The sequence below is a fragment of the Macaca mulatta genome, chromosome 7, assembly GCF_049350105.2.
Source record: "Macaca mulatta isolate MMU2019108-1 chromosome 7, T2T-MMU8v2.0, whole genome shotgun sequence".
NCBI lineage: Eukaryota > Metazoa > Chordata > Mammalia > Primates > Cercopithecidae > Macaca > Macaca mulatta.
Window position 1 is genome coordinate 18,168,920 of NC_133412.1, and position 23,932 is coordinate 18,192,851.

A 23,932-nucleotide genomic window follows, 5' to 3' on the forward strand; every position below is an offset into this window, starting at 1 on the left:
CAATGCACACACACCCTGCTTCCTGCCTTACTGGCAAAGGACCCCACGTCCTAGGGCTCCTGTACCAACCTGCCTGCCGTTCAGTCTCAGTATCTCTCTTCCAGTGACGCGCCCTAACCGGACCCCTGACCTCTCGGCATGTACCCTTCACATGCCTCTGCATTGCCTCTGCTATTTCTCTTCCTGCCCCTGGCTAGAACCAACTCCCTAAGGAGTCCTGGGGCTGAGGTCTACCTCCTGCATCATTTGTGGTTGGAGGAGCCTTTTCTGAGGCTCTCGGATCCAGCTAGGTTTTTCCTGTTACTTCCTCTCTAGGATTTGAAACTAGTCTTTGCCATTGGCGTCCCTCTTGTTGGTTATGCCAGGAGGCTGTGTACCTTAGGCAGATAATGTCTGCTTGGCTCCTTGGCCTTGCTAGATTGTGATCTCTCTGAAGTGGAGCTGTGACCTTCGTCTTTGAATTCTCGAGTCCTTTGGATGGATGGATGGATGGATGGATGGATGGATGGATGGACGGATGGACGGATGGACGGACGGACGGACGGACGGACGGACGGGGTGTGTGGGCACAGCCTAGTGACTTAGGTTGTGGCCTTTCTGTGTATCACTTCATCCTCTCCCTCCCCTGTCCCTCAGCACAGACATGTTCCACACTCCATTGAGCTGGGGCTCCTAAAGGTTTTATCCATTTGGCTGCCAAGGAAGGCATTAGACAGCAGCCAGTTCTCTCCCAGAGAGCCCAGCTGACAGAAACTAGTTGTGACCGCACAGCCAGTAGGAGTATGCAAATGTCCCTCCTTGTTCACATTTCTTGTTTGTGTCCCAAGGAGCTATTTCCCTCTTAGCCAGGATCTGGAGTTTCAGGGCAGGCCTGGCAGCACCGAGGCTGCTAAAGATGGTCTTTCAGGCTTATTTCTGAGGCCGGCTGAGTCTCCGGAGTTTCTTGAGTTGACTGAGCAGCTCAGAGATAAAAGCCTGAGGGAGAAACAGGAGTGAGACCAAGGCTTGGGGTCACAATTCACCCCTCACCCTGCCCTCTCTAATCTTCCCCTACCCCTAACTCCCCAGAGAAGGAGAAGACCCACAGTCAAGCCTTCCCTTCAAATACTCCTCTTCATTAGCTGCCTCCCACATTGGGCCTCCTCTTACCTCAGACCAGCAGAACGTCCCTTACCTCTGTGGGGCGAGGGCAGTTCCCAAGAATGGCCTAGATAGGGGAGAACACAGAGAGGGCCCCAAGTCACAGCATTTTCCCACAAGTCCCCACCAATCTCCCAAGAATTCTCCCCTCTGGGTTGGTTCTCTCCACTCCACCAAAGGAGGCAGAACCTGGGAGTCTGGGTTCCCTCTGACCCAAGGCCGGCTTCTAGCCCCCATCCTACCTCCAGCTGAGTCTTCTGCTCCTCTGTGGATAGATCCATGAGAGCCTCCAGGTCAATCTCAGGCTCAGAAGGGGTTGCTTGATCCTATTTGGAAATCACATGGGTCTCAGAGGGGCCTGACCAGCTGGTGCTGGAATGAAGGTTACTGTCAGGGACTCAGCCCACCTCTCTCCAATTTCCCATGGTTAGACTTTCTCCTCACTCAGAACACCCATTCAGTTTTCCATTCAACAGTAATTTACTAAACATGTACTATATTTTGGCTGGGTGCGGAGGCTCACACCTGTAATCCCAGCACTTTGGGAGGCCGAGGCAGGCAGATCACCTGAGGTCAAGGGTTCAAGACCAGCCTGGCCAACATTGTGAAACCCCATCTTTACTAAAAATACAAAAAGTAACCAGGCATGGTGGTAGATGCCTGTAATCCCAGCTACTTGGGAGGCTGAGGCGGGAGAATCACTTGAACCCAGAACCTGGGAGGCAGAGGTTGCAGTGAGCTGAGACTGTGCCACTATACTCCATCCTGGGTGACAGAGGGAGATTTCGTTGCAAAAAAAATAAAAATAAAAATAATTTAAAAATTAAAAAAATTGGCCGGGCGCGGTGGCTCAAGCCTGTAATCCCAGCACTTTGGGAGGCCCAGACGGTGGATCACGAGGTCAGGAGATCGAGACCATCCTGGCTAACACAGTGAAACCCCGTCTCTACTAAAAAATACAAAAAACTAGCCGGGCGAGGTGGCGGGTGCCTGTAGTCCCAGCTACTCAGGAGGCTGAGGCAGGAGAATGGCGTGAACCTGGGAGGTGGAGCTTGCAGTGAGCTGAGATCCGGCCACTGCACTCCAGCCTGGGCGACAGAGTGAGACTCCGTCTCAAAAAAAAAAAAAAAAAAAAAAATTAAAAAAATTAAAGACATCTGATAAGGGACTGTTACCCAAAAAATACAAAGAATTACTGACCAGGCACAGTGACTCACGCCTGTAATCCCAGCACTTTGGGAGACTGAGGTGGGTGGATTATTTGAGGTCAGGAGTTCGAGACCAGCCTGGCCAACTTGGTGAAACCTTGTCTCTACTAAAAATGCAAAAAGTAGCTAGGCCTGGTGGCACAGGCCTGTAATCCCAGCTATTTGAGAGGCTAAGGCGGGAGAATGGCTTCAACCAGGAGGTGGAGGTTGCAGTGAGTGGAGATCGTGCCACCGTACTCCAGCCTGCCTGGGCGAGGCTCTGTCTCAAAACAAAACAAAAACTGGCTATGGTGGCTCATGCCTGTAATCTCAGCACTTTGGGAGGCCAAGGCGGGTGTATCATTTGAGGTCAGGAGTTTGAGACCAGCCTGGCCAACATGGTGAAACCCCATCTCTACTGAATATACAAAAATTAGCTGGGTGTGGTTGCGCGTACCCATAATCCCAGCTACTCCGGGAGCTGAGGCAGGAGAATCGATTGAACCCGGGAGGCAGAGGTTGCAGAGAGTGGAGCGCACCACTGCATTCCAGCCTGGGTGACAGAGCAAGACTCTGTCTCAAAAAAAAAAAAAAAAAAATTAAATTACAAGAAGAAGATGAACAACGCAATTAAAAAATGGACAAAAGATATGAACAGACATCCCACTAAAGAAGATATATAGATGGAAAGTGAGTGTATAAAAAGATGCTCAACATCATATGTCATTAGGGAATTGCAAATTAAAACATTCATTCATTCATGTCATTCACTGCTGGTGGGAATGCAAAACGGTGTGGCTACTTTGGAAGACAGTTTGGTGGTTTCTCACAAAAGTAAACTTTTTTTTTTTTGAGACAAAGTATTGCTCTGTCATCCAGGCTGGAGTGCAGTGGCACGATCAAGGCTTATTGCAGCCTTGACCTCGCAGGCTCAAGGGATCCTCCCACCTCAGCCTCCCAAGTAGCTGGGACCACAGGTGTACACCACCCCACCCAGCTAATTTTTTATTTTTTGTAGAGACAGAAGTCTCAATATGTTGTCCAGGCTGGTCTCAAACTCCTGGTCTCAAGTGATCCTCCCGCCTCTGCCTCCCAAAGCACTGTAATCCCAGGCGTGAGCCACCATGCCCAGCCCTAAACACACTCTTACCATGCTATCCATTAATTACACTCCCTTGGTATTTACCCAAAAGAGATGAAAACACATTCACACAAAAACCTGCACATAGATGACTGGGCGCAGTGGCTCACTCCTGTGATCCCAGCACTTTGGGAGGCCGAGGTGGGCGGATCACGAGGTCAGGAGATTGAGACCATACTGGCTAAAATCCTGTGAAACCCTGTCTCTACTAAAAATACATTAAATTAGCTGGGCGTGGTGGCAGGTGCCTGTAGTCCAAGCTACCTGGGAGGCTGAGGCAGGAGAATGGCGTGAACCTGGGACACAGAGCTTGCAGTGAGCCGAGATCGCACCACTGCACTCCAGCCTGGGCGACAGAGTGAGACTCTGTCTCACAAAAATAAATAAATAAATAATAAAACCTGCACACAGATGATCTATAACAGCTTTATTCATACTTGCCAAACGTGGAAGCAACTAAGATAGTCTTCAGTAGGTGAACGGATAAACAAACTGGTATGTCCAGAGAATGGAATGTTATTCAGTGCAAAAATGAAATGAGCTATCAAGCCATGAAAAGTCACGGAGGAACCTAAAATGCATATGACAGTTAAATAAGCCAGTTCGAAGCCAGTCACAGTAGCATGCACCTGTATAGTCCCAAGGAGTCTAGCCTGGGCAAAAAAGTGAGAGACACTGTCTCTAAAAAAAAAAAAAAAATGAAGAAGCCAACCTAAATACTCTATGATCCCAACAATAAGACCTGCTGGAAAAAGCCAAAGTATGGCAGTAGTAAAAAGATCACTGATTGCCACAGGGGAAAGAGGGAGGAGGGGCAAGTAGAGCACAGGGGATTCTCAGCACAGTGAAACTCTTTTTTTTTTTTTTTTTGAGAGGGAGTCTCGCTGTGTCCCCCGAGCTGGAGTGCAGTGGCCGGATCTCAGCTCACTGCAAGCTCCGCCTCCCGGGTTTACGCCATTTCTCCTGCCTCAGCCTCCCGAGTAGCTGGGACTACAGGTGCCCGCCACCTCGCCCGGCTAGTTTTTTTTGTATTTTTTAGTAGAGACGGGGTTTCACCGGGTTAGCCAGGATGGTCTCGATCTCCTGACCTCGTGATCCGCCCGTCTGGGCCTCCCAAAGTGCTGGGATTACAGGCTTGAGCCACCGCGCCCGGCCGACAGTGAAACTCTTCTGTATGACACTATAACGGTGGATACATGTCATGCACAGTTGTCCAAAACCATAGAATATACACCAAGAGTGAAGCTGAATTTAAACCATGGACTTTGGTCAATAATGATGTGTCAATGTAAATTCATTGATTGTAACAAATAATGTATAACCTTGCTGCTGGTGGAGGATAGTGGGGGAAGCTATACATACGTGGGGGCAGGGAGATATGGGAAATATCTGTGCTTTATGCTCAGTTTGTCTATGAACCTAAAACTGCTCTAAAAGATAGGTCTATTAAAAAAAGGACGTGAGCCGGGCGCGGTGGCTCAAGCCTGTAATCCCAGCACTTTGGGAGGCTGAGACGGGCGGATCACGAGGTCAGGAGATCAAGACCATCCTGGCTAACTCGGTGAAACCCCCGTCTCTACTAAAAAAATACAAAAAACTAGCCGGGCGAGGTGGCGGGCGCCTGTAGTCCCAGCTACTCGGGAGGCTGAGGCAGGAGAATGGCGTGAACCCGGGAGGCGGAGCTTGCAGTGAGCTGAGATCCGGCCACTGCACTCCAGCCTGGGGGACAGAGTGAGACTCCATCTCAAAAAAAAAAAAAAAGGACGTGAGCTCAAATATAATAAAATTCATATTTTGCTGCTTCAACAAGGACATTCTTTCTGCTATCTTTTCATTTACCCATTTTACAGATGAAGGGGACTTTTTTTTTTTTTTTTGAGAGAATCTTGCTCTGTGGTCCTGTAGCCAGGACCACAGACGTGCACCAACACACCCAGCTGATTTTTATATTTGTGGTAGAAACGGGGTTTCACCATGTTTCCCAGGCTGGTCTTTAACTCCTGAGCTCAAGCAATCCACCCACCTCGGCCACCCAAAGTGCTGGGATTACAGGCATGAATCACCCTGCCTAGCCACTACTTTTTTTTTTTTTTTTTAATGCTTAACAAGTTTTCCCCATACTGACTTGGACACATATTTTATATTCACGTTTACAATTTTTCACTGGTTTGAGAATTTCACCTTTTTTTACTTTATTTTATTTTATTTTTTTGAGGCAGAATCTTACTCTGTTGCCCAGGCTGGAGGGCAGTGGCGCAATCTCAGCTTACTGCAACCATGGCATTCCAGGTTCAAGTGATTCTCAATGCCTCAGCCTCCTGAGTAGCTGGGACAAGAGGAGCCCACCACTGGGCCTGGCTAATTTTTGTATTTTTATTTTATTTTATTTATTCATTTATTATTTTTTTTGAGACGGAGTCTTGCTCTGTTGCCCAGGCTGGAGTGCAGTGGTACGATCTCAACTCACTGCAACGTCTGCCTCCCGGGTTCAAGTGACATTCCTGTCTCAGCCTCCCGAGTAGCTGGGATTACAGGCACCGGCCACCATGCCCAGCTAATTTTTGTATTTTTAGTAGAGACAGGGTTTCACCATTGTTAGCCAGCCTGGTCTCCATCTCCTGACCTCGTGATCTGCCCGCCTCGGCCTCCCAAAGTGCTGGGATAACAAGTGTGAGTCACTGCACCCAGCCGTAATTTTTTTTTTTTGAGATGGAGTCTTGCTCTGTAGCCCAGGCTGGAATGCAGTGGCTCCATCTCAGCTCACTGCAACCTCCACCTCCCAGGTTCATGCAATTCTCCTGCCTCAGCCTCCCGAATAGCTGGGATTACAGGTGCCTGCCACCAGGATGGCTAATTTTTGTATTTGTAGTCAAGACGGGGTTTCACCATGTTGAGCAGGCTGGTCTTGAACTCCTGACCTCAAGTGATCTGCCCGCCTCAGCCTCCCAAAGTGCTGGGATTACAGGTGTGAGCCACCACACCTGACAGAGAATTTCACCCTTTGCATTTGATTAAAATCCTTTGGAATTTATTCAACATATGTGCCCAGTGCCTATTATTTACCTGGCATTGTGAACTTGAGAACTTCAGTGAGAAAAACAAAGATGCTGCCTCAAAGAGGTGGTGGCAGTCAAGGAGACATAATAAAAATAGACATTATAAGTAATTAAATTATATAGGCTGGATGCAGTGGCTCACGCCTGTAATCCCAGCAGTTTGGGAGGCGGAGGTGAATGGATCATGAGGTCGGGAGATTGAGACCATCCTGGCTACCATGGTGAAACCCCATCTCTACTAAAAATACAAAAAATTAGCCAGACATGGTGGTGGCGGGTGCCTGTAGTCCCAGCTACTCGGGAGACTGAGGCAGGAGAATTGCTTGAACTTGGGAGGCGGAGGTTGCAGTGAGCTGAGATCACTCCATTGCACTCCAGCCTGGGTGACAGAGGGAGACTCCATCTCAAAAAAAAAAAAAAAAAAAAAAGTGCAAATTTACTGCTATGTCAATTATACTTCAATAAAGTTGCTTGTAGAAGAAGAAGAAGAAGAAGAAGAAGAAGAAGAAGAAGAAGAAGAAGAAGAAGAAGAAGAAGAAGAAGAAGAAGAAAGAAGAGAGAAGAAAAAAAAATAAATCAAAGAAAAAGAAAAAGAAACCTCACCTACCTTCTCACTGCTCCCATTGCCAGTGGATAACCACTTTAACAATTCTGGTCCTTCCATACCTTTTTAAAAATAAATAATGCCTAAGTTAGCCCTTTCACCTTAAGATCTAGATTTTCCCCTTTGCTTCCTTGACATCTAGGTCACCTTACTCAGCATTTATTTGTTTATTTTTATTCATATTTTTTTGATTCGAGGTGTCACGGTGTCCCTCTGTCACCCAGGCTGGAGTGTATTGGTGCGATCATAGCTCACTGCAGCCTCAAGTTCCTTGGGCTCAAGAAAACCTCTTGCTTCAGCCTTCTGAGTAGCTGTGACTACTGGCATGCTCCACCACACCTGGAAAATTTTTGTATTTCTTTGTAGAGACAGGGCCAGGCCTGGCCTCTGCCTTGTTATTGAGTGCATCCTATGTACTAAGCATCATGATGAGTGCTGGGGCATACAGCAAGACAGAGAGGAGGACCCTGGCCTTAAAAAGCCTATAGTTTATTGAGGGATACAGACAAGTGAAATGGCAGTTACCATACAGAGTGAGCCCAGGCGCAGTGGCTCATGCCTGTAATCCTAGCATTTTGGGAGGCTGAGGTGGGCAGATCACTTGAGGTCAGGAATTCGAAACCAGCCTTGCCAATATGGTGAAACCCCCTCTCTTCTAAAAATACAAAAAAATTAGCCGAGCGTGGTGGTGGGCACCTTTAATCCCAGCTACTCGAGAGGCTGAGGCTGGAGAATTGCTTGAACTCGGGAGGCTGAGATTGCAGTGAGCCAAGGTCGCACCACTGCACTCCAGCCTGGGCAATAGAGTGAGACGCTGTCTCAAAACAAAACAAAACAAAACAAAAAACCAAAACAAGACAAAAAACATAACAGGGTGATAGGTACCCTGATGAGATACTATGGCAGCACATGGGAGGGGAGCTTAACCAAGGCTGGGGTTCAGGAAGGCTTCCTAGGCAGTGAGCTCTCCTCTGAGACCTGAAGGCTGAGTTAATCAGATATTTATGCTTCTGGTCACGATGAAGTTTATTCTCACAATTTGAGTCACTAGAAAACTAGACAAAATATATGAACAATATTTTCAGACATTGGATGACAGGTAACTCAGGACTGTAATCCCAGAGACCAGGACACAAAAGAGGTAAACTCCCATTGCCCCAGATTTCTTCCTGGAGGCAACTTCCAAATCACAGAGCAGAGAGATCCCAAATAGAGCACAGTGGTCTTGCTAAATTGATAAGACAGATCAGAGTTTAAGAGGGGTGAGATGGCTGGAAGTTACTGGACAAAGTTCTGGGAAGGAAGGATGTATGCAGAAAGAGACCTCCAGCAATCTGCATAAAGGTTCTCTTGAATCTTTGTTGAACTCTTTTTTTTTTTTTTTTTTGAGACGGAGTCTCGCTCTGTCCCCCAGCCTGGAGTGCAGTGGCCGGATCTCAGCTCACTGCAAGCTCTGCCTCCTGAGTTTACGCCATTCTCCTGCCTCAGCCTCCCGAGTAGCTGGGACTACAGGCGCTCGCCACCTCGCCCGGCTAGTTTTTTGTATTTTTTAGTAGAGACAGGGTTTCACCGGGTTAGCCAGGATGGTCTTGATCTCCTGACCTCGTGATCCGCCCATCTCGGCCTCCCAAAGTGCTGGGATTACAGGCTTGAGCCACCGTGTTGAACTCTTAAGATGCATATTCATAGAGTAAAATTTTCACAAGACCAGATATTATGAGGCACTGAAGGCACAGAGGGAAACAGTTCCGAGACCCCACACAGGACTTGGAGACAAACTGAGTTCCAACCAGAGTGGACAGTTATTCTTGATCATGCAGGAGTTCAGTACAGACCTCAAAAGGGTCATGCTTACTGGGCATGGTGGCTCCTGCCTATAATCCTAGCACTTTAGAAGGCTGACACGGGAGGATCACTTGAGCTCAGGAGTTTGAGACCAGCCTGGGCAGCATAGTGAGACCCTGTCTCTACAAAAAAAAAAGTTTAAAAATTATCCAGGTGTGGTGGCATGCTCCTGTAGTCCCAGATCTGAGGGAGGCTAAGGCAAGAGGATCACTTGAGCCTGGGAGGCTGAGGTTGCAGGGAGCCCTGATTACATCACTGCACTCCAGCATGGGCAACAGAACAAGATTCTGTCTCAAAAAATAATGATAATAATAATAATAACAACAAAGGTCAGGCATTACTAGAGGGTTAAATTCCTCTCCAGATTAAAGGTTACTCTAGACTAACTCTAGCAAAGCTTAAAAGCAAGCTCAGACAGATCAAGCTGAACCATAAGTAACTTAATCACCTACTAGAACAAAGCCAAACTAAAAATTCAGTCACTCAACATAAAATGTGCAATGTCTAGTTTCTAATCAAAAATTACTGGTTGTGCTAAGAAGCAGGAAAATGTGACCTGTAACCAAGAGGGAAATTAGTCAATAAAAGCAGACCAAGCTCCTTCTGCCCCTTAACAATCTTGCTGCTCTCCCTCTCACTCTGGATTTAAAACTTTTTTTTTTTTGAGATGTAGTCTCGCTCTGTCGCCCAGGCTGGAGTGCAGTGGCACGATCTCAGCTTACTGCAACCTCTGCCTTCCAGGTTCAAGCAATTCTCCTGCCTCAGCCTCCCAAGTAGCTGGGATTATAGGTGCCGCTGCCACGCCTGGCTAGTTTTTGTATTTTTAGCAGAGATGGGGTTTTACCATGTTGGCCAGGCTGGTCTCTAACTCCTGACCTCAGGTAATCCACCCACCTCAGCCTCCCAAAGTGTTGGGATTACAGGTGTGGCCTGGATTAAAAAACTTAAAAAGCAGACCCAGAAATGACATAAATGATAGAATTAGCAGACATGGAAAACATGAACACAGTAATGAGAGATATGGAAGATAAAAGAAAGAATCAGGCCAGGTGCAGTGGCTCATGCCTATAATCGCAGCACTTTGGGAGGCTGAGATGGGTGGCTTACTTGAGGTCAGGAATTTGAGAATTTGAGACTAACCTGGCCAACATGGTGAAATCCCGTCTCTACTAAAAATATAAAAATTTAGCCAGGTGTTGTGGCATGCACCTGTAATCCCAGTTACTCAGGAAGCTGAGGCAGCAGAATGGCTTGAACCTGGGAGGTGGAGGTTGCAGTGAGCCGAGATCATGCCACTGCCCTCCAGCCTGGGTGACAGAGCAAGACTCTGTCTCAAAATAAAATAAAAATAAAAATAAATAAATAAATAAATAAATAAAAGAACCAGCTGGGCACAGTGGCTCATGCGTTAATTTCAGCACTTTGGTGGGGGCTGAGACAGGAGAGTGCTTGAGGCCAGGAGTTTGAGACCACCCTGGGCAACATAGCAAGAACTCTTCTCCATTTAAAAAAAAAAAAATTAAGAAAAAAGAACTAGGCCGGGTGCCGTGGCTCACACTTGTAATTCTAGCACTTTGGGAGGCCAAGGTGGGGATTACCTGAAGTCAGGGGTTCGAGATCAGCCTGGCTAACATGGTGAAACCCCATCTCTACTAAAAATACAAAAATTAGCCGGACATGGTGTCCATGCCTGTAATCCCAGCTACTCAGGAGGCTAAGGCAGGAGAATTGCTTGAACCAGGGAGGCAGAGGTTGCAGTGAGCTGAGATCGCACCTTTTGCACTCCAGCCTCAGTGACAGAGTGAGAGTCTGTCTCAAAACAAACAAACAAACAAAAAAACAAATGGAGCACCTAGAGAAGAAAAACTGCATATTTTAAATGTAAACTTTACTGGATAGAATTAACAGCATGTTTAACACTGTGTGAAAAAAAAAAAAAAGTCAGTTGAAGATATAGCAAATGAAATGAGCCAAAAGGAAGCACAGATTAAAAAAATCCTGGGTGGGCAGGGTAGGGGGGAGCACAGAATAGAAAAGAACTTTGATGACCTATGGATATCAAGTGGTCTAACATCTATAATTGGAATCTCAGAAGGTGCGGGTGAGCATTATAATAAAGATACACTCTAGGCCAGGCGTAGTGGCTCATGCCTGTAATCCCAGCACTTTGGGAGGCCGAGGCGGGCGGATCACCTGAGGTTAGGGGTTTGAGACCAGACTGGCAACCATGGCGAAACCCCGTCTCTACTAAAAATACAACAATTATCCAGGTGTGGTGGTGCATGCCTGTAACCCCAGCTACCGGGGAGGCTGAGGCAGGAGAATCACTCAAACCTGGGAGGCGGAGGTTGTGGTGAGCCGAGATCGTGCCACTGCACTCCAGCCTGGGTGATAAAGTGAGACTCTGTCTCAAAAACAAACAAACAAACAAACAAACAAACAAACAAACAAAAAACACTCTAATGATTAGAACTTTGCCTTTAAAAAGGCATCAGTCTTGGTCAGGTGCAGTGGCTTATACCTGTAATCCCAGCACTTTGGGAGGCTGAGGTGGGAGGATTGCTTAAGTCCAGGAGTTCAAGACCAGTCTGGGCAACATAGGGAGACCTTGTCTCTACACACACACACACACACACACACACACACACACATATATATATATAAATTAAATAATAATAATAAAAAAAAGTATCAGTCCTGCCCCCAAAACCATCATTATATCACTTTTGATATTCAATACATGTATAGTCATGTGCCACATAACGATGTTTCAGTCAATAACTGACCACATATACAATGGTAATCCCATAACGTTATAATGGGGCCAGGCTAAGTGGCTCATGCCTGTAATCCCAACACTTTTGGAGGCCAAGGCAGGTGGATCACTTGAGCTCAGGAGTTTGAGACCAGCCAGAGAAACATGGTAAAACCCCATCTCTACACAAAATGAAAAAATTACCCGGGTGTGGTGGCATGCACCTGTGCTCCCAGCTACTTGGAAGGCTGAGGTGGGAGGCTGGCTTGATCCCAGGAGGTGGAGGTTGCAATGAGCCAAGATCAAGCCACTGCACTCCAGCCTGGGTCACAGGGCCAAAACCTATCCCAAATAATAATAATAATAATGGAGTCTGGGAGCAGAGGCTCATGCCTGTAATCCCAGCACTTTGGGAGGCCAAGGCAGGTGGATCACCTGAGGTCAGGAGTTCGAGACCAGCCTGGCAACATGAGGAAACTCTGTCTCTACTAAAAATACAAAAATAAGCCTAGCATGGTGACACGTCCCTGTAATCCCGCTACTCAGGAGGCTGAGGCAGGAGAATCGCTTGAACCTGGAAGGCGGAGGTTGCAGTGAACTGAGATCATATCACTGCACTCCAGCCTGGGTGACAGAGCAAGACTTTGTCTAAAAAACAAACAAACAAACAAACAAAAAAAACAGAGATTATAATGGAGCTGAAAATTTCCTATTGCCTTGTGACATTGTAGCCATCATAAGGTCATAGTGCAAGGCATTAATTACATATTGTGATGCTGGTGTAAATAAACCTACTGTACTGCAGTTGTGTAAATGTATAGCACATACAATTACACACAGTACAGAATACATCTAATGATAATAAATAACAATGATATTAGTTTATGTGTTTACTATACTATACTTTTTTTTTTTTTTTTTTTTTTTTTTGAGATGGAGTCTCGCTCTGTCGCCCAGGCTGGAGTGCAGTGGCCGGATCTCAGCTCACTGCAAGCTCCGCCTCCCAGGTTTGCACCATTCTCCTGCCTCAGCCTCCCGAGTAGCTGGGACTACAGGCACCCGCCACCTCGCCCGGCTAGTTTTTTTTTTTTTGTATTTTTTTTAGTAGAGACGGGGTTTCACCGTGTTAGCCAGGATGGTCTCGATCTCCTGACCTCGTGATCCGCCCATCTCGGCCTCCCAAAGTGCTGGGATTACAGGCTTGAGCCACCGCGCCCAGCCACTATACTATACTTTTAATCATTATTTTAGGGTGTTCTCCTTCTACTCGTTAAACAAACAAAAAAGTAACTGTAAAACAGTCTCAGGCAGATTCCTCAGGAGGTATTCCAGAAGAAGGCACTGTTATCTTGGAGATGACAGCTGCATGCCTGTTGTTGCCCCTAAAGACCTTCCAGTGGTCTGTCTGTTGGACTTACTTCACCCATACCTGTATGTCTGATGGGGATGGAGTTCAAGATCAGGCAAGAGAAAAACACGTAAAGGAAGCAATCTCTCAACTGACCCGGGTACATAGCACCCCTACCCCCTACAAAGGACTAGATTTCTCAAAACTACATGAAACCCTCTGTACCCATACTCACCTGGTAAGTCTATTTAATATCACCCTCACTGGGCTCCATGAGGTCTCGGCCCAAAATCCTTCTAACTGTTGGATGTGCCTCCCCCTGCACTTCAGGCCATACATTTCAATCCCTGTACCTGAACAATGGAACAACTTCAGCACGGAAATAAACTCCACTTCCGTTTTAGTAGGACCTCTTGTTTCCAATGTGGAAATAGCCCATACCTCAAACCTCACCTATGTAAAATGTAGCAATACTACAGACACAGCCAACTCCCAATGCATCAGGTGGGTAACTCCTTGCACACGAATAGTCTGCCTACCCTCAGGAATATTTTTGTCTGTGGTACCTCAGTCTATGGTTGTTTGAATGGCTCTTCAGAATCTATGTGCTTCCTCTCATTCTTAGTGCCCCCTATGACCATCTACACTGAACAAGATTTATACAATCATGTCTTACCTAAGCCCCGCAACAGAAGAGTATCCATTCTTCCTTTTGTTATTGGAGCAGGAGTGCTAGGCGGACTAGGTATTGGCATTGGCGGTATCACAACCTCTACTCAGTTCTACTACGAACTATCTCAAGAGCTAAATGGTGACATGGAATGGGTTGCCGACTCCCTGGTCACCTTGCAAGATCAAACTTAACTCCCTAGAAGCTGTAGTCCTTCGAAATCAAAGAGCTTTAGACTTGCTAACCACCGAAAGAGGGGGAACCTGTTTATTTTAGGGGAAGAATGCTGTTATTACGTTAATCAATCCAGAATCGTCACCGAAAAAGTTAAAGAAATTCGAGATCGAATACAACATAGAGCAGAGGAGCTTCAAAACAACGGACCCTGGGGCCTCCCCAGCCAATGGATGCCCTGGATTCTCCCCTTCTTAGGACCTCTAGCAGCTATAATAGTGTTACTCCTCTTTGAACCCTGTATCTTTAACCTCCCTGTTAAGTTTGTCTCTTCCAGAATCAAAGCTGTAAAGCTACAAATCGTTCTTCAAATGGAGCCCCAGATGCAGTCCATGACTAAAATCTACCACGGACCCCTGGACCGGCCTGCTAGCCCGTGCTCCAATGTTAATGACATCAAAGGCACCTGTTTCAAGGAAATCTCAACTGCACAACCCGTACTACACCCCAATTCAGCAGGAAGCAGTCAGAGTGGTCGTCGGCCAATCTCCCCAACAGCACTTGGGTTTTCCTGTTGAGAGGGGGACTGCGAGACAGGACTAGCTGGATTTCCTAGGCTGACTAAGAATCCCTAAGCCTAGCTGGGAAGGTGACCGCTTCCACCTTTAAACACGGGGCTTGCAACTTAGCTCACACCCGACCAGATAGTAAAGAGAGCTCACTAAATTGCTAATTAGGCAAAAACAGGAGGTAAAGAAATAGCCAATCACCTATTGCCTGAGAGCACAGTGGGAGGGACAATGATCAGGATATAAACCCAGGCATTTGAGCCAGCAACGGCTACCCTCTTTGGGTCCCCTCCCTTTGTATGGGAGCGCTGTCTTCACTCTATTAAATCTTGCAACTGGAAAGAAAAAAAAAAAAAAAAAAAAAAAAGACCTTCCAGTGGCACAAGAAGTGGAGGTGGAAGATAGTGATATTGATGATCCTGACCCTATTTAGGCTAATGTGTGTGCTTATGTATTCGGCTAAAAAAAAAAAAAAGTTCAAAAAGTAAGAAAAAAAAATTTCAAATTTAAAAAATAGTACAAAGCTCCAGCCTGCTCAACATGGTGAAACCCCATCTCTACAAAAAATACAAAAATTAGCCAGGCATGGTGATGTGGGCCTGTAGTCCCAGCTATTTGGGAGGCTGAGGTAGGAGAATCTCTTGAACCCGGGAGGTCGAGGCTGCAGTGAGCCATATTCGTGCACTGCACTCCAGCCTGGGTAACAAAGTGACACCCTGTCTAAAAAAAAAAATGCTTGTAGAATAAGGATATAAAGAAAGAAAATATTTCTGTACAACTGTAAAATGTGATTGTGTTTTAAACTAAGTGTTATTACAAAAGAGTCAACAATTTAAAAAATTAAAAAGTTCAGGGCCGGGTGTGGTAGCTCACACCTGTAATCCCAGCACTTTGGAAGGCTGAGGTGGGAGGATTGCTTGAGTCCAGGAGTTAGAGACCAGCCTGGGCAACATGGCAAGACCCCATCTCTCTTTTTTTTTTTTAAATTTAAAGTTTATAAAGTAAAAAAGTTATAGTAATCTGAAGTTAGCTTATTACTGAAGAAAGACAAAAAAATTTATAGGTTGGGCACAGTGGCTCATGCCTGTAATCCTAGCACTTTGGGAGGCCAAGGCAGGCAGATTGCTTGAGCCCAGAAGTTCGAGACCAGCCTGGGAAACATAGTGAGACCTTGTCTCAAAAAAAAAAAAGAAAAAAGAAAGAAAAAAAAATTTTTATGAATTTAGTGTAGCAGCTGGTTATGGTGGTTCATGCCTATAATCCCAACACTTTGAAAGTCCAAGGCAGGAGGATCGCTTGAGGTCAGGAGTTCAAGACCAGTTTTTTTTGTTTTTGTTTTTTGTTTTTTTTTAGACGGAGTTTCACTGTTGTTGCCCAGGCTGGAGTGCAAAGGCACGATCTCAGCTCACTGCAACCTCCGCCTCCCGGGTTCAAGTGATTCTCCTGCCTCAGCCTCCCAAGAAGCTGGGGTTACAGGTGCCCGCCACCAGGCCCTCCTAATTTTTGTATTTTTTTAGTAGAGATGGGGTTTTGCCATGTTGGTCAAGCTGGTCTCAAACTCCCAACCTCAGGTGATCTGCCTGCCTTGGCCTCCCAAAGTGCTGGGATTACAGGCATGAGCCACCATGCCTGGCCTCAGAAACAGTTTTTTAAAAATTAAAAAGACATTTTGTTGTTGTTGTTGTTTTGTGGGGTGTTTTTTTGTTTTTGTTTTTGAGATAGGGTCTCATTCTGTCACCCAAGCTGCAGTGCAGTGGCACAGTCACGGCTCACTGCAGCCTCAACCTCCCGGGCTCAAGCAATCCACCTACCTCAGCCTCTCAAGTACTTGGGACTACAGGTGCACACCACCGCATCCAGCTGATTTTTTTTTTTTTTTTTTTAACAGAGTTTTGCTCTTGTCACCCAGGCTGGAGTGCAATGGTGCAATCTCGGCTTATTGCAACCTCCGCCTCCTGGGTTCAAGCGATTCTCCTGCCTCAGCATCCCGAGTAGCTGGGATTGCAGGTGGCCACCACCATGACTGGCTAATTTTGTATTTTTAGTAGAGACGGGGTTTCATCATGTTGGCCAGGCTGGTCTCTAACTCCTGACCTCATGTGATCCATCCACTTTGGCCTCCCAAAGTGCTGGGATTACAGGCATGAGCCACTGCGACTGGCCCCTGGCTAATTTAAAAAAATTTTTTTGGCGGGACGCAGTGGCTCACACCTGTAATTCCAGCACTTTCGGAGGCCAAGGCAGGCAGATTACGAGGTCAGGAAATCGAGACCGTCCTAGCTAACACGGTGAAACCCTGTCTCTACTAAAAATACAAAAAATTAGCCAGGCGTGGTGGCGGGCGCCTGTAGTCCCAGCTACTCGGGAGGCTGAGGCAGGAAAATGGCGTGAACCCGGGAGGCGGAGCTTGCAGTGAGCCGAGATCACACCACTGCACTCCAGCCTAGGCAACAAAGCGAGACTCGATCTCAAAAAAAAAAAAAAATTTTTTTTTTTGTAGAGTGGGGTCCCACTATGTTGCCCAGGCTGGTCTTGAACTCCTGGGCTCAAGCAATCCTCCTGCCTTGGCCTCTCAAGTTCTGGGATTACAGTTATGAGCCACTGTACCCAGCAGGAAAAGAAAGAATTTAGTGTAGCCTAAGTGTACAGTGTTTATAAAATCTACAGTAATGTCCTAGGCCTTCACATTCACTCACTATTCACTCACCCACTCACCCAGAACAACTTCCAGTCCTGCAAGCTCCATTCATAGTAAGTGCCCTATACAGTCGTGCCATTTAAAATCTTTTCTACCATATTTTTACTATACCTTTTCTATGTTTCGATATATAAATACTTAGCATTATATTACAGCTGCCTACAGTATTCAGTACAGTAACCTGCTGTACAGGTTTGTAGCCAAGGAACAATAGCTACTAGGTTTGTGTAGGTACACTCTATGAGGTTTGCACAATGATGAAATTGCTTAACAATGTAGCAGTTCACAGAATGCATCCCTGTGGTTAAGCAGGGCATGACTACATATTTAATATCAGGTATGTGTATTACTGAGTACAAGACTGCCACTGCAGGCCGGGCACAGTGGCTCGCCCCTGTAATCCCAGCACTTTGGGAGTCCAAGGTGGAAGGATTGCTTGAGCCCAGGGGTTAAAGAGGGGCCTGGACAACATAGCAAGACTCCATCTCTATTAAAAAAAAAAAAAAAAAAAAGGGCTACCACTGCAATCTGGTGTTGAGAATGTGGGCTGACATCACAGTCCAAATACTCTTGCCCTCAAATAATTTTTGAACTCTAAGAACATAAGCAGGTATATAAAACAACCCCTACTGAGATGAACAAGTGTGAAACATGTGACTCTATCTCACATAGGGTGGTTTGCTGGAGGCTGCTGCCTGATTTAACCCCCTTTCTTACCTCCTCTCCATATCCAGGGCCCTTACTCCTGACCTCTCCACCAGGGAGACCAGCAATGAAATAAGGCTCAGATGAACCAACAACTTTTTTTCCTTTTTTTATAGAGGCAATCAAGTTAAACACAAATGTTTGTTTCACACATTCATCGACAGTACTTTTTTTTTTTTTTCTTGAGACGGGGTCTTGCTTTGTCGCCCAGGCTGGAGTGCGGTGGCACGATCATGACTCACTGCAGCCTTGACCTCCCAGGCTCAAGCAATGCTCCCACCTCAGCCTCCCAAGTGGTTGGGACCACAGGCACACACCATCACACGCTGCTAAATTTTTGTATTTTTTTTTTTTTTTGAGACGGAGTCTCGCTCTGCCGCCCAGGCTGGAGTGCAGTGGCCGGATCTCAGCTCACTGCAAGCTCCGCCTCCCGGGTTCACGCCATTCTCCTGCCTCAGCCTCCCGAGTAGCTGGGACTACAGGCGCCAGCCACCTCGCCCGGCTAGTTTTTTGTATTTTTTTAGTAGAGACGGGGTTTCACCGTGTTAGCCAGGATGGTCTCGATCTCCTGACCTCGTGATCCGCCCGTCTCGGCCTCCCAAAGTGCTGGGATTACAGGCTTGAGCCACCGCGCCCGGCCAATTTTTCTATTTTTTTGGACAGGGTTTCACCATATTACCTATGCTAATCTCGAACTCCTGTGCTCAAGCAATTTGCCCACCTCAGCCTCCCAAAGTGCTGGGATTATAGGCATGATTCACTGCACCCAGTTGACAATACTTTTTTTTTTTTTTTGAGATGAAGTCTCGCTCTGTCACCCAGGTTGGAGTGCAATGGCATGATCGTGGCTCACTGCAAGCTCCACCTCCCGGGTTCACGCCATTCTCCTGCCTCAGCCTCCCGAGTAGATGGGACTACAGGCGCCTGCCACCACGCCCGGCTAATTTTTTTGTATTTTTAGTAGAGACGGGATTTCATCGTGTTAGCCAGGATGGTCTCAATCTCCTGACCTCGTGATCTGCCTGCCTCGGCCTCCCAAAGTGATGGGATTACAGGCATGAGCCACCGCGCCTGTCCAGACAATACTTTTTTTTAAGTCAAAAGTTTAATAGAATTATTACTTAAAATGTTACTATATCAAAAAGGAAGCTACAGGAAAGGAATGTTTCAAAACTCTGGGATGGTCAACAGTGTCCCTTGCTAATGTGAACATTAGATTTACCCCCAAGGCAGTGACTGGTGACCTTGGCCAGAGCTCTCAATAGAGTGGTAGAAGCAGAAGGCAGATTCCAGTGGACTGACTGACGACAGGCAGGGAAAAAGTAAATAAGGCTGTGAGTGTGGACAAGTCCTTTAAGGAGTTTGGCTCTAAGGTGACAAGAAATAGGGGACAGTAGGCTAGGTGTGGTGGTTCACGCCTGTAATCCCAGCACTTTGGGAGGCTGAGGCTGATGGATCACCTGAAGTCAGTAGTTTGAGACCATCCTGGCCAACATGGTGAAACCCCCGTCTCTATTAAAAATACAAAAAAAATAGGCCGGGCGCGGTGGCTCAAGCCTGTAATCCCAGCACTTTGGGAGGCTGAGACGGGTGGATCACGAGGTCAGGAGATCGAGACCATCCTGGCTAACACGGTGAAACCCCGTCTCTACTAAAAATACATAAAAAACTAGCCGAGCGAGGTGGCGGGAGCCTGTAGTCCCAGCTACTCCGGAGGCTGTGGCAGGAGAATGGCGTGAACCCGGGAGGCGGAGCTTGCAGTGAGCTGAGATCCGGCCACTGCACTCCAGCCTGGGTGACAGAGCGAGACTCCGTCTCAAAAAAAAAAAAAAAAATTAGCTAAGTGTGGTAGTGGGCATCTGTAATTCCAGCTACTTGAAAAGCTGAGGCAGGAGAATCTCTTGAATCTGGGAGGCAGAGGTTGCAGTGAGCCAAGATTGCGCCATTGCACTCTAGCCTGGGCAACAAGAGTGAAACCCTGTCCAGAAAAGAAAAGAAATACAGCCGATGGTAACTAAAGGGGTGCATGTTGGGCAAGGGTCTCCATAAAACAGGAGAAACTCATGCATATTTAAGTCCCTGTTTAGAAGGCAAATCCATGCTCTACCTCCAGACAATAGGAGCTCTAGGACCCCAAGTCTGCATTCCTAGACTTGGTTCCTCCAAAGACCCCACACCAGGCTGCACATCCAGGGAGAAGAGGTAGAGCCCTCCAACAAAGGAAGGTTGGTCCCAAGATACTAAACAAATAAAGTGTTGTGTTGCATCTTTAGATGCTTTCCCACTGCGGCTGTCTAAGGTGGGTGTCTGGGATAGAGCCCTGGTGGGTGGGCAGGAACTCTTCATAAAACTGGAATGGAGTAGAGTAAGGCTGGAGACTGTGCTGTCTTGACCTCTGCCCAAGACGATCAACCACCTGGGGCTTCCCCAGCTACTTAACTGCTTCCTGCTGCAAAGCGCAGGGATTGGGAAAGAAACTGCCACCTGGCACCTTTGGACAATTGCCATGGCAATCACAGGCCAGGCATTTTATTCCAGTCATTGCCTGGGAGTGGTCCTCCCACATGTCTTGTTTTCTGTGTTACAGGCTTATTACTGTACAGCCTCCAGCCCTCCACTTTCATCTTGCAAAACAAGGTTCTTTAGCTACTGTCTTTCTTTGATGCCTGGAAGGATTTGCCCTGGAGTGTCAGAAATTTGAGACTTTATGCAAGTGCACAATAAACACTCTGAAATTGAAACTGATCCAATGGAGAGTGCTGGAATTAGTGAGGGGCAGTGGATGTGTCCTGCAAGGTCAGAGGAGACACAGGCCAAGATAGTTTGCCTCCCAGCTCCACGGGGTCTCCCCACCCTCAGTGAGTGGGCTTGGGAGGTAGATGCTTGGGATGCTGCAAGGGACATGGTCAACACCTTAACCAAACGGACACATGACCCAGTTAGTATCGAGATAGACTGGGTCACATCAATCATTCTTCACCACCTGCACCCTAGGACTGCTGAGAACCCTTACCCACAGGAATTATATGGCCCTGCTGCCCCAAAAAGATAGGATCCGAGTCAACAAGAAGGAGAAACAAGGACCACATATTTTGAACTCCTGGCTAGCCTGGCCTATGGTTCTCAGCCCAGCCACACATTAGAACCAACTGTGGAGCTTATAAAAAACGCCCAGTATCTGGACTCCACTATAGTAGATTTAAATTCAGTTGAGGAGGAGCCAGGGCATCTGTTTTTTTTTTCTTAAGTATTTCAAGTGTGGAGAATAACTGGCTGCTCAAATAAGTGGCCAGGCTTCACACCTGATCCCATGGCTTCCTAGCTGTGTGACCTTGGGCAAGTTACTCAACATGTGTAAACCTCCATTCCCTCAGCTATAAAACAGTACCTGCTGGCCAGGCATGGTGGCTCACACCTATAATCCCAGCACTTTGAGAGGACAAGATTGGAGGATCGTTTGAGCCCAGGAGTTCAAGACCAACCTGGGCAACATAGCAAGACCTCATCTCTATAAAAAAAGAAAAAGAAAAGAAAAACAGTACCTGCTTAATGGAGTTGTGGGGAGGATTAAATGAAAGAATGCATGTCAGTGCCTGGCATTGTGCCTAGCACGTAGTTAAGTGTTCAGAATGTTATTCTTATTGCTGGAGCAGCAGTTGTCACCTCTCTAGAATCCAGGTTTGAAGGTATATAAGTAAGAAAGTGCCATTTCCAGTGACCAGGGACCAAGGCCTGTCCTTTTCCCAGAGTGGGGTTGAAGAGTGTTAGTCAGAGCCAGGGTCAAAGATTGCTTAGGTCCTGGTATTGGCACTCAACTTTGGTTACTCTTAACATTCTAGTCCTGCACTGTCCATTCTGAAATAACGAAAATGTTCTATATTTGGGCTGACAACATAGTAGTCACTAGCCACATGGGGCTATTTAACACTTGAAATGTGGCCTATGTTGGCGGGGCATGGTGACTCACGCCTGTAATCCCAGCACTGGGAGGCCGAGGTGGGCAGATCACCTGAGGTCAGGAGTTTGGGACCAGTCTGACCAACATGGAGAAACCCCGTCTCTACTAAAAATACAAAATTAGTCAGGCATGGTGGCACATGCCTGTAATCCCAGCTACTCGGGAGGCTGAGGCAGAGAATTGCTTGAACCTGGGAGGCGGAGGTTGCAGTGAGCTGAGATCGCGCCATTGCACTCCAGGCTGGGTGACAGAGTAAGGCTCTGTCTCAAAAAAAAGAAAAAGAAAAAAGAAATGTGGCCCATGTGACTGGGGAACTGAATAATTTTATTTAATTACAATTCATTTAAAGTTGGCTGGGCGTGGTGGCTCCCGCCTGTAATCCCAGCACTTTGAGAGGCCGAGGCGGGCGGATCACAGGGTCAGGAGATCCAGACCATCCTGGCTAACACGGTGAAAACCCGTCTCTACTGAAAATACAAAAATTAGCTGGGCATGGTGGCGTGCGCCTGTAGTCCCAGCTGCTGGGGAAGCTAAGGCAGGAGAATGGTGTGAACCCGGGAGGTAGAGCTTGCAGTGAGCTGAGATTGCACCACTGCACTCCAGCCTGGGGGACAGAGTGAGACTCCATCTCAAATAATAATAATAATAATAATAATAATAATAATTCATTTAAAGTCAAACAGCTACACATGGCTGATGGCTACAGAATTGGAAAATATAGCTCTAGGCTGGGCATGGTGGTGCACGCCTCTAATCCCAGCACTTTGAGAGGCCGAGGCAGGCAGATTGTTTGAGCCGGGAGTTCAAGACCAGCCTGGGCAACATGGCGAAAAGCTATCTCTACAAAAAAAAAATACAAAAAAATTTGCCAGGCGTGGTGGTGCGCACCTGAAGTCCCAGCTACTCTGGAGGCTGAAGTCAGAGGATGGCTTGAACCCAGCAGGCAGAGGTTGCAGTGAGCTGAGATTGTACTACTGCATTCCAGCCTGTGCAACAGAGTGAGACTTTGTCTCAAAAACAAACAAACAAAAAAAAAAGAAAGAAAGAAAGAAAAAGAAAAGAAAATGTAGCTCTGGACATGCATGTGCATTGAGGATGGGAGTAAATCAAGATATAAAATTTTGAAAAATAGTGTGACCAAGCATTTTCCCTTCTATTATCTCATTGGAGCCTCAGAAAGTCCTATAAAGGAGACATAACAGGCACTAACAGCCCTGTTTTATAGATTAGAGATGTTAAAAGACCTTCCCCAGATCACAAAGAGCACAGAGGCACAGCCAAGCCTGGAGCGAGGCAGACTTCTGGATTTCAAACCGTTGCTTCTTCCTTTCATCAGTTACAAAAGCTTTCTCTTCATGGAAGCACCTCACATCAGCCCTTCAGCTCCTGTGAAGGTCTCAGTCCCCTGGGTGGGCCCCAGGCCCCCTATCTCCTCCCACTCTCCCCTGTGCTACCCACCTGGAAGAGTTCCTGAACCTGAGCATCCACCCATTGCTCCATCTCCAGCCAGCGCTGGAGCTGGCCCCGGTCATACTTCACTGTCAGGCGGCTGGGTCTCCGGGACCTGGGTATCTTGGAGGAGTCCTGGTGGGACTTGGACTCTGAGTCTGTGGATGATGTCCTGCTCCTCCCAGAAGCCCAGTGGACCTTCTTACATGGGTTCTCCCCGTCTGGGCTGGGAGATGTGCAGGAAGCAGGGCTTGAAGACAGCATGGAAGGACTGGCCTGGGCAAGGAGCTGGGAAAAACCGCCAGTTCAGAGCAGGGTCACGGAGGGAAGTGAGGAGACAGAGAACAGGAAAGGCCAGCAGAGAAGAAATAAAGGCAGGAGGAGGGCCAAGGCTCCCAGGGAGGGGCAAGGGCAAAGATCAATAGGACTTTGGTGCTGGGAATGCCAGTCTCCTGGCTCCTCACTGCCAGCCAGTGAGTGGCACTCCAGAGCCATGCCCCAGCCTCCCTTTCTGCAGCTTCTCGGGCCCAAAGTGGCATAAAGTGCAGATGAGCAAAGGTCAAGAGGCTGCCATGCCCAGTGAGGAGGAAGGGGCCCTGGGGTCCTGAAGCGTACAGGGCTCCAATTGCTGCT

At 47.2% G+C, this 23,932-nt stretch overlaps 1 protein-coding gene across 3 annotated transcripts; it reads right to left on the reverse strand.

Annotated features, from left to right (window-relative positions):
- Window positions 1-658: 658 nt before the first annotated feature.
- Window positions 659-23,682, reverse strand: PPP1R14D (protein phosphatase 1 regulatory inhibitor subunit 14D). 3 transcript variants are annotated; one of them, XM_015141954.3, is made up of 5 exons: window positions 23,309-23,682; window positions 2,785-2,900; window positions 1,383-1,466; window positions 1,175-1,207; window positions 659-975 (listed from the first exon to the last, which is right to left on the reverse strand). In XM_015141954.3, the coding sequence occupies exons 1-5, from the start codon at window positions 23,561-23,563 to the stop codon at window positions 861-863; spliced, it is 603 nt and encodes a 200-aa protein (XP_014997440.1). In that variant the 5' UTR covers window positions 23,564-23,682; the 3' UTR covers window positions 659-860. The 3 variants fall into 3 exon arrangements, with proteins under 3 accessions (XP_014997440.1, XP_077795253.1, XP_014997439.1); XM_077939127.1 differs by lacking the exon at window positions 2,785-2,900 and having other exon boundaries at window positions 1,150-1,207; window positions 23,309-23,672; XM_015141953.3 differs by lacking the exon at window positions 2,785-2,900 and having other exon boundaries at window positions 23,309-23,671.
- Between the last annotated feature and the right edge of the window lie 250 nt (window positions 23,683-23,932).